This window comes from Petromyzon marinus, chromosome 27 (genome assembly GCF_048934315.1).
Source record: "Petromyzon marinus isolate PM22_M1 ecotype Great Lakes invasive population chromosome 27, UKy_Petmar_22M1.pri1.0, whole genome shotgun sequence".
Taxonomy (NCBI): domain Eukaryota; kingdom Metazoa; phylum Chordata; class Hyperoartia; order Petromyzontiformes; family Petromyzontidae; genus Petromyzon; species Petromyzon marinus.
This window is the reverse complement of record NC_133693.1, coordinates 12662262-12681375: the sequence shown is the minus strand read 5'-3', so window position 1 is coordinate 12681375 and position 19114 is coordinate 12662262. Positions and strand designations below refer to the sequence as shown.

The 19114-nt window shown below is 46.5% G+C and overlaps 1 protein-coding gene across 4 annotated transcripts in view; it reads right to left on the bottom strand.

Annotated features, from left to right (window-relative positions):
• Positions 1–19114, bottom strand: part of LOC116946465 (CUB and sushi domain-containing protein 3-like) — a 692643-nt gene that overhangs the window by 76265 nt on the left and 597264 nt on the right. For all 4 annotated transcript variants that reach the window (XM_032961364.2, XM_032961362.2, XM_032961363.2 and 1 more), the window contains exon 43: positions 7727–7904. In XM_032961364.2, coding sequence (XP_032817255.2) covers positions 7727–7904 — 178 coding nt within the window. The remainder of the gene's footprint in view (positions 1–7726; positions 7905–19114) is intronic.

Sequence of the window (19114 nt, the reverse complement as noted above, 5' to 3'; positions counted from 1 at the left end):
TTTTTTTCCGGGTCCTCCGGTTTTTCCGTCCACATTTAGAAACATGCATTTAGAGTATTTGGCCGCGATAGATTTCCACGCGATAAGCCACTTCGTTGAGCTACCATTGTGGCCAGGTCGCTTTTGAAAAAGAGCTCTATAGCTCAGTGGGCCTTACCTGGTAAAATAAAAAAAAGTTTTATAGTTTTCGCATACGTGGATCGGGCATTGCGTCGCTATATGTTGTACTCTGGTCTGTTCTGGATGACCACAGTCCCACGCTGGAGAGTTTAAAATTGTCCATTTGTGCATCAGGTATCCACATCTACTGCCATGGGTCATGATTGGCTAAGTGCAAATGGGCGGCGCGTCAACGGACGCACTTAAGCGGGCGTGACTTTGAATACAAAGCCACGTGGAGGCGCTGAGAGAGGGCACGACAACGGGGCGTGCTGTGGGCTGAGTCGTGACCTTGGGGAGATCAGGGCACTGAGGGTGTGCCAATACAGGCCCTGGTTGCGTGTGCAAATAAACGGGCGCCACTCTGCTTAAACACATTCCTGCGGAGGGAGCTAGTAGGAACGTTGGGTTGCTCGGTCAATGGCCAGGGTCAACGGCGGCGTGGTGTATTCCGCAAATATGCCCGACTGTGAGGGCGGGCACAAGCCGGCGTGAGTAGGTTAAACGTTGAGTTTTATAAGGGCACCACGGGGTGACCAGCCCCTCCCCACCCAGCCCCACCCTCCGCACCCAGCCCCTCCCCACCCTCTCCACCCAGCCCCTTCCTCCCCACCCAGCCCCTCCCCACCCTCCCCTCTCCACCCAGCCCCACCCCTCCAATTTTTGGATGCACGACGGACGGACGGACACAAAAATCCTCTGTGGGCTGGTGTAACCAGGAGGTTCCTACCAGTATCACCATCCTATAGGAGCGACCCTGCGTGCAGTGGCGGGCGTGTGAGAGAGTACGGCAACACAAGAGAGAGAGACCGAGCTGGAGGGAGAATACGAGGCGGAGTACGACGGAACTCTGACGGTCGGATTGAATGAGAACCACCGCTGAGTTCTCGGTGTTGATCACGGCCAGAGGAGAGAGAGAGACATGCAGTGGTTACCTCAGCAGCAATAACAAAATACATAATACAGGTTTTTTGGGTAATTATATATTTACGCAATCTAACTAAAAACAAACCTGTATTGTGGATGTTATTGGTCGTGAAAGCCTACTACGTGTTAAACAACTTTAGTAGAGTTTGTTTTGGGTTAGATGGCGTAAATATAAATGTGTCGTTAAACCCGCCACCACTCGACACAGCCAACTAGTAAGGATTGTTACGTAAACAGAACGTGCCAATTCGTCACTAATACAGCACACCGGTGTGTTGGAGAGCCAAGCCACAACATTTACAATCTGAGTACGGCGACAGCCAGAATTGTGGAGAAGTCCATCTGTTTCATTCCTTATATAGAGACGTAGATGTGGTGACCACACTTCTACGCTCTTGAGTCAACATACATTATGCATGCGCATTATGCGGGCCCATTGATATATTTATATATCGCGTAAATCTATATATTTATGCAATTTTTGGGTTAAATCGCGTAAATATAGCCACGTGTATATATATTTACATAAGATTGAATGGGTATCCATATATTTACAGACGTTTGGTTTATGAAATTTCACATTAACACAATTGACAAATTGTGGATACTTTCTGATTAACGAAATGGAAATTCAATGCAAACGAAATTTCACGACGGCCAGGCGCGCCGTGAGATCGTCAAACGAGAAGTCACCCAGGAGGCTGAGGCGTCTTCATCCGCGTCAGCGTCACGGTGTCCCTGCAGTGCAGCAGCAACGCCTCCACCATCGCCTTGCCACTCATTGCAACATGCAGCAGATCTCTTGGTGGGTTTCCTTATCAACCAGTTGTGATGTTCCCATCCTACCACCTTCTGATGTTAGTTGTTATTTTTGACTCTGATTTGACATTAACAGGTTAAATTTCTCACTCAAACACAGTCACCTCGCTCCCCGAGCTCGAGGTTTTGCTTTGCGATCTCCCATCAACATGCTAATCTCTCACAGTAACATGCTAATCTCTCACATTAGCATGTTCATCTCTCACATTAACATGGTCATCTCTCACATTAACATGCCAATCTCTCTCATTAACATGCTCATCTCTCACAGTAACATGCTAATCTCTCACAGTAACATGCTAATCTCTCACATTAGCATGTTAATCTCTCACATTAACTAGGTCATCTCTCACATTAACATGCCAATCTCTCACATTAAGATGCTAATCTCTCACATTAACATGCTAATATCTCACATTAACATGCTAATCTCTCACATTAACATGCTAATCTGTCACATTACCATGCTAATATCTCACATTAACATGCCAATCTCTCACATCAACATGCTGATATCTCACATTAACATGCTAATCTCTCACATTGACATGCCAATCTCTCACATTAACATGCTAATCTCTCACATTGACATGCCAATCTCTCACATTAACATGCTAATCTCTCACATTGACATGCCAATCTCTCACATTAACATGCTAATCTCTCACATTAACATGCCAATCTGTCACATTAACATGCTAATCTTTCACATTGACATGCCAATCTCTCACATTAACATGCTAATCTCTCACATCAACATGCTGATCTCTTACATTAACATGCTAATATCTCACATTAACATGCCAATCTCTCACATTAACATGCTAATCTCTCACAGTAACATGTTAATCTCTCACAGTAACATGTTAATCTCTCACAATAACATGCCAATCTCTCACATTGACATGCTAATCTCTCACATTACCATACTAATCTCTCACATTGGCATACCAATCCCTCACATTAACATGCCAATCTTTCACATTAACATGCTCATCTCTCACATTAACATGCCAATCTCTCACATTAACATGCTAATCTCTCACAGTAGCATGCCAGTCTCTCACATTAACATGCCAATCTCTCACATTAACATGGTAATCTCTCACAGTAGCATGCTAATCTCTCACATTGACATGCTAATCTCTCACATTAACATGCTAATCTCTCACATTAACACGATAATCTCTCACATTAACATGCTAGTCTCTCAAAGTGACATGCTAATCTCTCACATTAACATGCTAATCTCTCACATTAACATCCGAATCTCTCACATTAACATGCTAATCTCTCACATTAACATGCCAATCTGTCACATTAACATGCTAATCTTTCACATTGACATGCCAATCTCTCACATTAACATGCTAATCTCTCACATCAACATGCTGATCTCTTACATTAACATGCTAATATCTCACATTAACATGCCAATCTCTCACATTAACATGCTAATCTCTCACAGTAACATGTTAATCTCTCACAGTAACATGTTAATCTCTCACAATAACATGCCAATCTCTCACATTGACATGCTAATCTCTCACATTACCATACTAATCTCTCACATTGGCATACCAATCCCTCACATTAACATGCCAATCTTTCACATTAACATGCTCATCTCTCACATTAACATGCCAATCTCTCACATTAACATGCTAATCTCTCACAGTAGCATGCCAGTCTCTCACATTAACATGCCAATCTCTCACATTAACATGGTAATCTCTCACAGTAGCATGCTAATCTCTCACATTGACATGCTAATCTCTCACATTAACATGCTAATCTCTCACATTAACACGATAATCTCTCACATTAACATGCTAGTCTCTCAAAGTGACATGCTAATCTCTCACATTAACATGCTAATCTCTCACATTAACATCCGAATCTCTCACATTAACATGCTAATCTCTCACATTAACATGCTCATCTCTCATATTAACACGCTAATCTCTCACATTAACATGCTAATATATCACAACATGCTCATCTCTCACATTAACATGCTAATCTCTCACATTAACATGCTAATCTCTCACAATAACATGCTCATCTATCACATTAACATCCTATTCTCTCACATTAACATGCTAATCTCTCACATTAACATGCTAATCTATCACATTAACATGCTAATCCTCACAATAACATGCTAATCTCTCACATTAACATTCTAATCTATCACAATGACATGCTCCTCTCTCACATTAACATGCTAATATCTCACATTAACATGCTAATCTCTCACAATAACATGCTCATCTCTCACATTAACATGCCAATCTCTCACATTAACATGCTAATATATCACATGCTAATCTTTCACATTAACATGCTAATCTATCACATTAACATGCCAATCTCTCACAATAACATGCTCATCTCTCACATTAACGTGCCAATCTTTCATATTAACATGCCAATCTCTCACATTAACATGCTCATCTCTCACATTAACATGCTAATCTCTCACATTAACATGCTAATCTATCACAATGACATGCTCATCTCTCACATTAACATGCTAATATCTCACATTAACATGCTAATCTCTCACATTAACATGCTAATCTCTCACATTAACATGCCAATCTCTCACATTAACATGCTAATATATCACATGCTAATCTTTCACATTAACATGCTAATCTATCACATTAACATGCCAATCTCTCACATTAACATGCCAATCTCTCACAATAACATGCTCATCTCTCACATTAACATGCTAATCTTTCACATTAACATGCCAATCTCTCACATTAACATGCTCATCTCTCACATTAACATGCTAATCTCTCACATTAACATGCTAATCTATCACAATGACTTGCTCATCTCTCACATTAACATGCTAATATCTCACATTAACATGCTAATCTCTCACATTAACATGCTAATCTCTCACATTAACATGCCAATCTCTCACATTAACATGCTAATATATCACATGCTAATCTTTCACATTAACATGCTAATCTCTCACATTAACATGCCAATCTCTCACATTAACATGCCAATCTCTCACATTAACATGCCAATCTCTCACATTAACATGCCAATCTCTCACATTAACATGCCAATCTCTCACATTGACATGCTAATTCTTACTGGGCAGCCCCTTAATTGGTGGGAAAACCCACCACCGGCACGGTCGCTGCCCACCACTCACATTAACACTGGCTGCTGACATTTGGGCTACGCCCATTTCAAACCTTTATAAACAGTTTACCTTTATAAGCGAACCCCCTCTTCCTGATGACGAACGCTTGTGTTGAGATTGAAACGTCGTAGTTTTTTGTTATTTTTTGTTATTTTCTTTGAACCTATCTACGTGATTTTGCCAAAAGACCCAAATAATATTTTCCTTAAAATAGTTAATTATTTTTTGTTTTCAATTAATTAGTATTCAATCGTTTTAATATTTACGTTCCTTATTGTTATTTTTGTGTCGTGAGAAGTGATATAGGTGTATATGTATCATGAGAAGTGATATAGGTGTATATGTATCATGAGAAGTGATATAGGTGTATATGTATCATGAGAAGTTATATAGGTGTATATGTATCAGGAGAAGTGATATAGGTGTATATGTATTGTGAGAAGTGATATAGGTGTATATGTATCATGAGAAGTGATATAGGTGTATATGTATCATGAGAAGTGATATAGGTGTATATGTATTGTGAAAAGTGATATAGGTGTATATGTATCATGAGAAGTGATATAGGTGTATATGTATCGTGAAAAGTGATATAGGTGTATATGTATCGTGAGAAGTGATATAGGTGTAAATGTATCGTGAGAAGTGATATAGGTGTATATGTATCATGAGAAGTGATATAGGTGTATATGTATCATGAGAAGTTATATAGGTGTATATGTATCGTGAGAAGTGATATAGGTGTATATGTATCGTGAGAAGTGATATAGGTGTATATGTTTAGGTTATGAGAAGAGTTTGGAACGACAATCTGGAACACAATCCTGATTTTTTTGTGATTAAATTAACGGGAAGCGCCATTGCGATTTACGAAATTTCGTTTTTAATGCTTGTTTTGTGAATAACGCATCGAGGGACAACCTGGATCATAAACAAAATAAAGATGCTGCCCTGTAATTACTTGCTCACGCCACTGCTGGCAAAAGGCCCTTCCATAAGAGGATCCTCCAAGAAACCCACACGAGGGGTGGTTTTGGCCATCTCTTCTTCGCTCACCAGGCTTCATGGTGGAAGAGGCAGGAATAATAAAGACAATATCTCACCACATGTGACTTTCCAATCGACTAATTGTGGTGCGATTAGTTTTTTTTTAACTGCTGGGCGCACACGGGCAGGACGTTTAAGAAACGTCCGTTCAAAGATCGAACCGGCAACTTCTGGATTGCATGTCCGGCGCGCTACCCGTTACACCACAGCAGCGTCCGCGAAGCATCACAACTCGAACAAACGAGTCCCACAAGGCGCACACAAAGACACTCGACATAAACGTGTATCATCTCTGCTGAATGGATATTGTTCCACGAGGCGGCACAGCAATCTACGGGACCTAAAAAGATCCGATCTCTCTCGTCGACCACGGCAGACATCGCGCAGAATGTCAGTTGCCTTTATTGGTTCCTAAACAAGCTAAAAAAAGGAATCATGGTACCGCTCCTCTGCAATGTGCACTCCGCGCTTCAACGCTCAACAGCGAATCAGCGGGCGCATTCAAAAGCAACAGCGGGACTGGCGCGTACCGCAAAGTTGCCACATCCCCCGTGCACCTCCAGGCTAGCGAGCGAGGGTGCAGCAAGACAGTTAATAAACCAATTATTTTACTGCACTGGGAGTACTCAATGTCCGCTCACGCATACTAAGTGCACTCGGGCAATCAAAGGCCCGTGGCTTTTCACGTCGAGGAAGTTTTTCACAAAAATGCCCCACGTTCAACCACGACCGGCCATTGGCTCTCGATTAAAACTGTCGATGCAGGAAATTAAAAGTCACAGACAAGCGAAAATACAAAACTTGCACAACAGACTCGAAAATATTAAGGCCAATGAAACAATACATCTACACTGACATTCACACAGCAAATGCCTTGCGGAAGGTGCTGGGTCACAAGTCGTATAAATTCCAGTTCTATTAGGGTTTAACATTTTAAGTGACAAATGTTAAAAGTTAAAATTGTCAAAATGATTTAACCACCTCTACGAGCAATGACAAGAGCTGCAGGAAATTATTCAAAGAACTTCACGAGCAAGGCTTCAGAGCCGGGCTTAAAGTAAATATGAGTGTCGTGAGTCGCGTATCAATAAGTTCTCTGTATCGTCTCGCTGTATAGAATCTTTCAGATTTTTCATGCTGCGTTTTTTTGATCTTCATGCGACGGCGCTGTGAGTGGCAGATTTGTGGCGGAGAGGCGTCACGAGAATGCAAACAACAAAATTACAACCCCCCCCCGACCCCCCCTCTGGCCTTCGTACCTGATTGGCTCACAAGTGATGACATCACATGTATCCCTCTATTTAAGACTGAAACAGGAGGAGAGTTTCTCCACAACTCTGGCTGTCGCCTGATGATGCTGGTTGTTGTTTGCAATTACCGGCGAAACGTCACGGTACTCGAATTGTAAATGTTGTAGTGGGTTTACTCTCCAACACACAACTGGTGAGTTGAACTAGTAACAACCAAAAAGACATGCGTCAGGGTCGGGATTGAACCCACATCTTCCTGCGCACTAGGCAAGGCAGTTAACATCTCTCCCCACCGCGGCGCCCCAACACGTGACAACAAAGGCTTTGTCTCCGATGCTGGACCACCCACCAGACGGTGATGTAGTCGTAGACAGGCTCGGTGTGCAGCTGTGTGAAGTTGACGAACACGCCGTATCCCAGCGGGACCTTGATGAGCCAGTAGCAGTCCTGAAAGTCCGGGTACTCGTCCGGATACCCCGGAGAGTAAATGGTGCCATTCAGGTCCGTCATGTTTCCTCCGCACATGGCTGGGAGAATGAAATGGCAGTCACGTATCGAGTCGTTTCACAATGCTTGCATGGCAATCAATTTATGGTGACCCGGCTTGCAAATCAAGGGACCAGAGGAGCAGATGGCCCACTCAAGAGGAGAGGAATGACACAGAAACATCAGGGACGAATGACAGGGGAACATTAGATTAGCACAGTTCACAATGTACGGTGCGAAAGAAGTTCCACATACATACAGAGAGGAATTGATACGGTTGTGGTGTGCTGATGATCGGCGATAACAGTGGAGGGCTGCAGCTGCTGCAGCTGCCGGTTCGTGGAGCCAGCGGCATTCTCCGTGAGCCGATGTTTGGATGCTCGAATGAGCGAGCCCCATTTCCACCGAAATCCAATGCCTTTTCACGATCTCTAAACCCCCAGGCGTAATGACATTCATTTTTTTCCCCTTTCCACGATCTCACTGATAGTACGCGGTGAAAGGTAGGGAATCAATTCCCACATTCCGCTCTCTCACGCAGGTGGTAATCCTCTGGATTGGCCATTATTCAGTTCCCTGCGAGCTCCATGAAGAGTTACGTCAAATGTGATGGAAGGAGGGTTCATGGATCCGTCATTCTTCGGATTAGTTTCAACTCCCTTCTTTTTTTGAACAAAAGGACGAGTAATCGTTGCATGAGCGAGAGGCATCTTATTCAGGAAACAGGAGGAGAATATATTTCACAACTCTGGCTGTTGCCTGATGATGCTGCAGGTTGTTGTAATTACCGGCGAAACGTCACCGGTACTAAAATTGTAAATGTCGTGGGGTTTACTGTCCAACGCACAACCGATCTGCTGTGGTAGTAACGAATTGCCAAATGTTGTTTATGTGACATACCCTTATTAATTGGCTGTGTCAGCTGCTGGTGCACATTTATATTCACGCAATCTAACCCGAAAAACGTTTCTTAGCATTTTACTCCTGTTTTCACATTTAGTAAATGGCATCGCTTATTTCATTCCGAGAGCTAGTTCCGCGAGTCTATGATGATGTCCACAGTTATCCGTGTGTGGGAATAATGCAACGGTGCTCGGACGCAAGTCAAGAAGTGAAATTGAAAGCCACGAGGAGTGATCTCTGGCATAATTTAGAACTCTCTGAGCCTCCACGTCTTCTCTGCTCCTGCGTCTCCCTTGTTTTTAATTGGTCCCGTGTCCATGTCCCGAGTGTTTCTTTTGTTTGTTTAAAGAAGTCATACCCTCGCGCTGGAAAAAATAATTCGGCTGTCCGCTGCATTTCCCAACGTAGCGACGCAAAGTTAACGCCATTAATTTGCGGGAATCTATTCCCCCCTCGCGTTTTGTTTCCGTGAGATTGACGAGACAGTTCGCAGCTGTGCCAATTTGTGCTGCCCCTTTGCGCTGAAAATAATTGGCGACTAAAGGTCCATCCGTCCGTCCGTCTCGTTGCTTGCACGCGACAGTGGAATCGCAACTCCACGTGGTGGGTCACCCTAAACGCTACGGGGCGGGAGGGGGGAACATCAACTCACCAAGTTGTCACTCCGGTGCGAGCTTTTCCACGTGGATATTACTCAAGGTCACATGCAGATCATAACTCACCGTCGTCGCTATCACCATTATCATGGACGAAGGGCCCCCCCCCCCACCCCAAGCCACCACCATTGCTCACGAATTTGCGACGCCACGAATCCGCCTCGCACAATGCGCGCGAGATGATTTCATCACTGCTCCATCTCCCGTCCCACCTCTCCGGTGGATGTCTCTCTCAGATGCGTTCCATTCCTTGACTGTCGGCCACCGCCCCCTCGAAGTCAGCACGCGTCCCGCCCCAGGCCCGCTCACTCTCACGAACTGTTTGAATGATCTCATTCACCTGCTTGTTTGTTTTCTAAGTTCACATGCTCTTATTTCTGTTTCTGAAAGATTGAAACTACAAAAATAATATATGTATATAAGAGCATAAAAGTCAACCGGTATCTTATACGTAAATGTGCAGCTATTTTTGTCAACTAACTGTTAGATGAGGGCCTCCTCACGCTGTGCAGGTTTTTGGGAAAATTTGACCATACTTCACCACCTTAGTCGGTGCGGGTCAGAGACACGGAGCATAGACATGGGAGCAGTACAACGAAGCATTTTGCTGCACCGCCCTCTGCTGACAACACAGCAGCCTATAGCACCTGCGTTTGCAGGCCACGCAACTGCTGCACTGTCCTCACGTAAAATCGAAAACGTGTTCCTCACAGTATCCAACCATGAAGAAGGTGAAACTCGTTTTATTATCCCTTGAGCAATGATGGGTCGTGTGAACCTCTCTGCTCCCTCATTGTGTGGAGTGCTCTACCACATTTAAGCCAATATTCTAATTCAGAGGCCCAGAGTTGTGACCCCAATGCAAAGACAAAGATCCCCCCGTATAGCCTTTAACAGGCTCTTGGGGCAAATGCTGTTCTCAAGCACCTATGAAGGCCGGCACGGCACACGAGGGGGTGGGTGGCCAGTACCACGGACGACCGCCTTTGCCTTCTTCGTGTCGATGTTTATCAATCAATCAAAGTTTATTGGTCGCATACACAGTGAAGCTGATGTTATAGTGAGTGCAGCAAAATGTTTAAGTTGTCAGCACCACAACATTGCAATAGAATGTCTAACAAATACACAAATAGAAAGACGTAAAAAATCATGAAATATCCGAACGAATCCAAATAACACTATAACAATAATACAAATTACAATCTGTGTTTCTTTGCATGAGATGAATGAACACAAATATATACTACTAGCGGTAAGTACCCGGCATTGCCCGGGCGAAAAAGACAGACACACATCGACCTACACACACAGACCTTGACCCACACACACAAAGACATCGACTTACACACACACACATATGGACTCACACACACAGACATCGAATTTAGATACACACACATAGAGTGACACACATATCGACTCACACACACACATCGACTGACACACATAGACACACACACAGCGACTTACACACTCACATGGAGCCATGCACATACATCGACTAACACAGACACACATCGACTGACACACACATACATCGACTAACACACACACAGCAAATGACACACAAACACGGACTGACACGCACGCTTGGACTTACAAACACACACATCGACGTACACACACAGACATCTGGCGTTGCCCGGGCAAAAAAGACACAGACACAGATCGACTTACACATGGTCCTAAACGCACACACATATGGACTCAAACACACACACATTGACTGGCAAACACACATCGACTGACACAGCATGCGCAATTGCGTGCTTTGTCCCGCGGCGGGTGGCAAAACTGTATAAATAAAGATAAATCGCAAAAAAACCGCTATTTTAACCAATTGAAAGGTAACGGAGAGGAAAACGGAATAGCGCTTGCCCCCCGCCGGCTTGACGGAGTGGTAGCTGGCAAACATTTTTTTACGTAAACCCACCATTTGAGAGCCAAATCCCTCACAAGCGCGCGTGCGTTGATCTAAAAGGTTTGCGAAAATTGTCGACCCCTCCCCCCCTCAGAAAATATATTTACTCCTGCGTAGGTATATATACCAACACCCCTACATACAACAGAGTAAATAGTATCTATTCACTCTGTAATTGCACAGTGAGGAAAAAAGTATTTGATCCCCTGCTGATTTTGTACGTTTGCCCACTGACAAAGAAATGATCAGTCTATAATTTTAATGGTAGGTTTAAATGAACAGTGAGAGACAGAATAGCAACAAAAAAATCCAGAAAAACGCATTTCAAAAATGTTATGAATTGATTTGCATTTTAATGAGGGAAATAAGTATTTGACCCCTCTGCAAAACATGACTTAGTACTTGGTGGCAAAACCCTTGCTGGCAATCACAGAGGTCAGACGTTTCTTGTAGTTGGCCACCAGGTTTGCACACATCTCAGGAGGGATTTTGTCCCACTCCTCTTTGCAGATCTTCTCCAAGTCATTAAGGTTTCGAGGCTGACGCTTGGCAACTCGAACCTTCAGCTCCCTCCACAGATTTTCTATGGCATTAAGGTCTGGGGACTGGCTAGGCCACTCCAGGACCTTAATGTGCTTCTTCTTGAGCCACTCCTTTGTTGCCTTGGCCGTGTATTTTGGGTCATTGTCATGCTGGAATACCCATCCACGACCCATTTTCAATGCCCTGGCTGAGGGAAGGAGGTTCTCACCCAAGATTTGACGGTACATGGCCCCGTCCATCGTTCCTTTGATGCGGTGAAGTTGTCCTGTCCCCTTAGCAGAAAAACACCAACAAAGCATAATGTTTCCATCTCCATGTTTGACGGTGGGGATGGTGTTCTTGGGGTCATAGGCAGCATTCCTCCTCCTCCAAACACGGCGAGTTGAGTTGATGCCAAAGAGCTCCATTTTGGTCTCATCTGACCACAACACTTTCACCCAGTTGTCCTCTGAATCATTCAGATGTTCATTGGCAAACTTCAGACGGGCATGTATATGTGTTTTCTTGAGCAGGGGGACCTTGCGGGCGCTGCAGGATTTCAGTCCTTCACGGCGTAGTGTGTTACTAATGGTTTTCTTGGTGACTATGGTCCCAGCTGCATTGAGATCATTGACAAGATCCTCCCGTGTAGTTCTGGGCTGATTCCTCACCGTTCTCATGATCATTGCAACTCCACGAGGTGAGATCTTGCATGGAGCTCCAGGCCGAGGGAGATTGACAGTTCTTTTGTGTTTCTTCCATTTGCGAATAATCGCACCAACTGTTGTCACCTTCTCACCAAGCTGCTTGGCAATGGTCTTGTAGCCCATTCCAGCCTTGCGTCGGTCTACAATCTTGTCCCTGACATCCTTGGAGAGCTCTTTGGTCTTGGCCATGGTGGAAAGTTTGGAATCTGATTGATTGCTTCTGTGGACAGGTGCCTTTTATACAGGTAACAAGCTGAGATTAGGAGCACTCCCTTTAAGAGTGTGCTCCTAATCTCAGCTCGTTACCTGTATAAAAGACACCTGGGAGCCAGAAATCTTTCTGATTGAGAGGGGGTCAAATACTTATTTCCCTCATTAAAATGCAAATCAATTTATAACATTTTTGACATGCGTTTTGCAGGATTTTCTTGTTGTCATTCTGTCTCTCACTGTTCAAATAAACCTACCATTAAAATTATAGACTGATCATTTCTTTGTCAGTGGGCAAACGTACAAAATTAGCAGGGGATCAAATACTTTTTTCCCTCACTGTATCTCCTGATGGTACAGTAGTATCTACTGAGCCAGTAGTAGCTACTGACTGTACAGTAGTATTTACTGACTGTATTTACTACTGACTGTAGTAGTATCTACTGGCCCTACAGTAGTATCTACCGACTCTATAGTAGTGTAGTGAGTCCAACTGAGTCGCAGACGTTAATATGGGAGCAATACTATTTTTTTAACACAACAGCACCAACATAACATAACCTACTCTCGGGTCTCGAATGCCCATCTAACTACGCTACGGCAGAACAAGACACGGTTCGCTATCCCGGTCCGGACCACAAGCTGGGTCCCGGACCGCGTGGCTAGAGGCTTCTTCTCCCCGAAGTGGATCTTCGAACACCAACACTTGAAGAACCCCGAGCTCCTCACGGAGCTCTCGTTATATGCTCCCGGGCTGGGGCTGGCTCCGCCCTTAGCCCCGCCCACCTTCCAGGCTCTTCGGGCCCCTTCTCGAACGTTCCCGAGAGCTCTCCGGGACCACGTGACCACGCCCTGGACCCCGTCCACCAGTGGCCCCCCTCCAGTCACGTTGACAACAGGTCAGCCAGAGTATCATGCCCCAGCGTAACCCTGGCTAGCTGACGCTCGCTCTCGCTCCCTGACTGGGAAGCCGGCATCGCACACTGCTCGCGGTGCCTTCACGCTAACCCACGCTCACCCAACCACCGCTAGAGTTGGTACTGCAGCCCGCAACCCGGGCTGCCCGCAATGACATTACCGGCCGTGACTTTGCAAGTCCCGGCACCATACAGTGACAAGTACAGGCACTATAGTCGTAACAACTAACTCTATAGTAGTATCTGCTGACTCTATAGTAGTATCCACTGACTATAGTAGTAACTACTAACTCTATAGCAGTATCTACTGACTCTATAGTAGTATCTCCTGACTCTATAGCAGTAGCTACTGACCGTAGTAGTATCTACTGACGGTATAGTAGTATCTACTGAATGTACCAGTATTTACTGACCGTAGTGGTATATACTGACTGTTTTAGTATCTACTAACTCTATATAGCAGTATCTACCAACTCAATAGCAGTATCTACTATCACTACAGCAGTGCATACCGACTGTGGTGGTACCTGCTATCACTACAGCAGTGAATACCGACTGTGGTGGGACCTGCTATCACTACAGCAGTGCATACCGACTGTGGTGGTTCCTGCTATCACTACAGTCGTGCATACCGACTGTGGTGGGACCTGCTATCACTACAGCAGTGCATACCGACTGTGGTGGTTCCTGCTATCACCACAGCAGTGCATACAGACTGTGGTGGAACCTGATATCACTACAGCAGTGCATACTGACTGTGGTGAGACCTGCTATCACTGCAACAGTGCATACTGACTGTGGTGGGACCTGCTATGACTGCATCAGTGCATACTGACTGTGGTGGTAGCTGCTATGATTACAGCAGTGCATAATGTTGTGGTGGTACCAGCTATAATTACAGCAGTGCATACCGACTGTGGTGGTACCTGCTTTCACTACAGCAGTGCATACCAACTGTGGTGGAACCTGCTTTCACTACAGCAGTGCATACAGACTGTGGTGGTTCCTGCTATCACCACAGCAGTGCATACCGACTGTGGTGGCACCTGTATGATTACAGCAGTACATACTGACTGTGGTGTTACCTATCACTACAGTAGTACATGCTGACTCTATAGCACAAATTACTAACCTGACAGAGTGGCGTGGTGAGGCCTAGTACCATGCACAGCCCCGGCCTCACCTAGATTGCCCAGCCAGCCGAGGCTGGGGGCTGGGCCGCTACCCCCGCCCACCATCCCCCCACCCGCACTACAATAATACTACCTAAGTGCTATAATATTAGTATCTACCGACCCTATAGTATTAAGTGCACACATTCGGGTGGGGGGAGAGAAGAGGACATGACACTTTGATGAATTTACTTCAGCGTTGTGTGTATTTTTTTGCATTTTGAACGCGAATGAGAAATCCCCCCCCCCCACTCGACCGATGACGCACGTGCGTTGGCAGGGGCAACCCCCGGGCTGCTTTAGCGGCGCGTGGGAAATAATTAAATGAAGAAAAATATCACTAGATTGTTAATTTAACTACTTTAAAGTTTACGGATGGGGAAACGAAATATCGCTGGCTCACCAGGGGGGCTTATTGCGTGGTACCCGGCTACTTTTTAAAAACGTAAACCCCATGGTTCACGAGCCAAATCCTTCGCAAGTTGCGTCCACACAGAGACAGACAGACAGATGGACAGACACACAGACAAAAATGACATTTATAGGTAAGATGAATGATATGTAAAACAATATATATTAGAGTGAGCTTTGTCGAGTATACGGTATTCAAATATGCAGTGTTTCTAAACAGTATATAAATTGGAAGTGTACAGTGTTTAATGTCTCTATATCCATAGGAAAGCAGCGTTGACTGTGTATGTGTCTGTATGTGTTTGTGCCGGAAAGGCAACGCTGTCATGGATAGTGCTGTGGGGGGGAGGGCCAATTCCGATTGGCCCTCTCCCCTCATGGTGTCTGTGACCACCACAGTGGCTAAATGGGGGCTCTGGACGGGTGCGAGGGGCTAGAAACCCCTCCATCTTCAATAAATTACCACTAAACCACGACTGAAATATCTAACTAATAAGCTTGTGCCGGAAGCCCCGGGGGGACAGGCGTCTATGAAGTCTCCTGGCCAAACCCCATCTGGCGGAGCCAGGAGATTTAATCTTTACCCTCAGAGCTCCTCCAGAAACAATGAAAAGCCACTACAGATGGCCACGTGGAATGTTCGAATGGTCACTGTGGAGGAGAGGTTGCCACTCTGTCGGGAGCTGGACCGGTACCGCCTGGATCTCTGTGGCATTCAGGAGGTCCGGTGGACCGGCTCTGGCTCCTGCTACCATGAGGAGTGGACAGTCCTCTACTCAGGGCAGGAGACTGCCAAACAACAGGGTGTGGCACTTCTTCTGAACAAAAGAATGAAGGTTGCTTGGGAGCGTGGCGGTGAGGAGTGGGAAGTTGTAAGCCCCAGGCTACTCTGGGCTCGCCTTCCCATCAACCGGAGGCGAGGAGTGATGGTCGAGGTTACTTATGCCCCCACCGAAGACGAACATCCGTGGAGGGATGCAGGCAAGGCCGATGAGTCAGATGCCTTCTATGACCTCCTGTCACAGTTGCTAGCTAAAGTGGCCCCTCGGGATAGAGTTACCTTGTTGGGTGACTTTAATGCCCGAGTTGGTCATGATACTGGAACCTGGTCTGGAGTGATTGGAAGGCATGGGCCAGATCAGCTCAATAACAACGGTAAGAGGCTGCTAGATTTTTGTGCAGCCGATGAGCTCGTAATTACCAACACGCTGTTCCGGCATCAGCGCATCCACACAACATCATGGATGCATGCCGGGTCCAAGCAAGAACATCTGCTGGACTACATAGTGATGGACCAGCATATGCGAGTCCATGTCCTTGACACAAGGACCTACCGTGGAGCTGATCTGCCCTCTGACCATCGACTAGTCATCTGTAAGATGCGTCTGCCATTCTTTCACTCCGTTGGTGGGTGTACACCCAGGACCCCATTCCAACCTAAGGTGGCCTGATCTCAGCTAGCTGATGAAAGTTGCAAGGGGGAATTTCATCATCGCTTGCGCCTGGGGTTGGCATCGTCTCCCACTCCTCCTGATGTCAAGGGTAAATGGGCGAGGTTGAGGACTGTGACTCATGCAGCTGCAATGGCTGCTTTGGGTATGCGGCCCAGACCTCCCCAGAGACCCTGACTGACAGAGGAGGTGTTCAGGATGGTTGAGAAAAAGCAACAGGCCCACTCTAATCGTCTAGAGCATCCCACATCAGAGAATGAGGAGGCTTACCGCAGCCTTCGCTCGGAGGTTCGGAGAGCCGTGAGGCACTGCAAGGATGGGTGGTGGTCGCGGGTTGCTGAGGAGATGGAGTCTGCCTCAGTGGCCCGCGATCACAAATCTTGATTAAACTCCATCAAAAAAGTAACCTGCAGCGCCACACCTATTACCATCATTAGGGGAAAAAACGGTGATCCAATCTCCGACCCCCAGGAACAGGTTTGCAGATTTGCTGAGCATTTCTGTGAGGTCCTGGGGGAGGGGAAATCCCTTAGCCAGGAAAACATCGTGGCACAAAGTTGGAATGACCCTGCTGAGGCTGCGGTGCCTCAAATATCGGAAGAAGAAGTCACCCCCTGTGAGTGGCTGGCTGAGGTGCCATCTGTTGAGGAAGTACTGAAGGCGATCCAGAGTCTGAGACCAGGAAAGGCACCGGGCAGAGATGATCTCCCAAGCGAAATGCTGAGGGAGGGTGGCGTTTGTGCACAGACTGCCCTACATGACATCATAACAACAGTCTGGACCACTGGACGGGTTCCGCAGGATTGGAAGGATGCCCTGGTGGTCCCCCTCTTTAAGAAGGGGGACCGCACAGACTGTAACAACTAAGGGGGCATCTCACTCCTCAGTGTGCCGGGAAAGGTTCTGGCAAGGATTATTCAACATCGCCTTGCTAGGCACGCTGAGGAGAGGCTTGCGGAGCCCAAATGCAGTTTCAGGAAAGGGGGTTCCTGCAAGGATGCCATATTTTCTGTCCGTCTGCTACAGCAGAGGTGTAGAGAATTTCAACAAGATCTACATCTCTGCTATATTGACCTGGTCAAGGCCTATGATACCATCAATAGGCCTGGGCTCTGGGTTGCTCTTCGTGCTTTCGGAGTCCCTGACCCTCTACTCACGATCATTAAGGACCTTCATGATGGTGAGCGGGCCCGGGTAAAACTACGTGGCCAGGAGTCAGAGCCATTCCCTGTACACCTTGGGGTGCGACAGGGATGTCCTCTGGCTCCCACGTTATTTAACATCTATTTTGACCACGTAGTTCGTGAAGCCTTCAATAGCTCTACCAGGGGAATTTCCATTTGGTACAGATATATAATGGGAGGCTGATCGATGCCCGGGTGCGGTCAATGATTTGGTCAATGATTTTGTAATTTCTGCTCATTCACAGGAGGAGTTGGAGACGCTGCTGCTGAAACTGTAGCGTGCCACTAAGAGGTGGGGCCTTACCATCAGCCCCACCAAAACTAAGCACCTGCCTGGGTATTTTGTACCATCGGACACTCCACCCCCACAACTCCCAATCGGTGATGGCGCAGTTGTGGAGAGAGTGGAGAGTTTCCCATACCTGGGCAGTGTGCTCATGACCGGCTCCGGTTTAACAGCAGAGGTCTCACTCCGAATCAGTCGAGCGGCAATATCTTTTCATCCGTTGCGTAATGCTGTGTGGAAGCTACCTGGTCTGTCGCTCCGCAAGAAGCTTCAGGTCTTCTCGGCCACAGTCATTCACCCCCTTCTCTACGCTTGCGAAACGTCGACCCCCCTAATGGAGCATCTTCGCCGGTTAGAAACATTTAGGCTGGCCTGCCTACAATCCATCCTGGGTTTAACCAGGCTGGATTGTGTGAGGAGCTCGCAAATCCTTGAAAGATCTGGACAAAGTCCCATCAGTGAGCTCCTCCGGCAGGCAAGGCTGCGTTGGCTGGGTCATGTAGCCCGCATGCCGAACCACCGCATGCCTAAACAGCTTTTGTTCGGCCGGATAGAGGGGGCTAAACAGGCGCGGCACGGGCTAGAGAAGAGATGGAGTGATGTGGTACAGGAGGACGTGGAGCTGAGTGGACTTGCCGATGACTGGTACCCGCGGTGTCAAGATCGGCCTCTGTGGAGTAGGCTCGTGAAGGACGCTACTGGGTAGTTGGAGGCAGTCGCCCTCCAACAATAACAAAGGGTGGAGGAGCGACGCTCACAACAACGAGTGGAGCGCCGGGTGGCTAGAGCACAACAAGTTGGCACAGTAGGGGGCACAGGTGGTGCATCAGCCGGTCATCTCGGTCATCTCAGTCAGTCGACCCGTGGCACCTGGGTCTGCCCCGTGACCTCCTGCCAGCGGGCGTTCGACA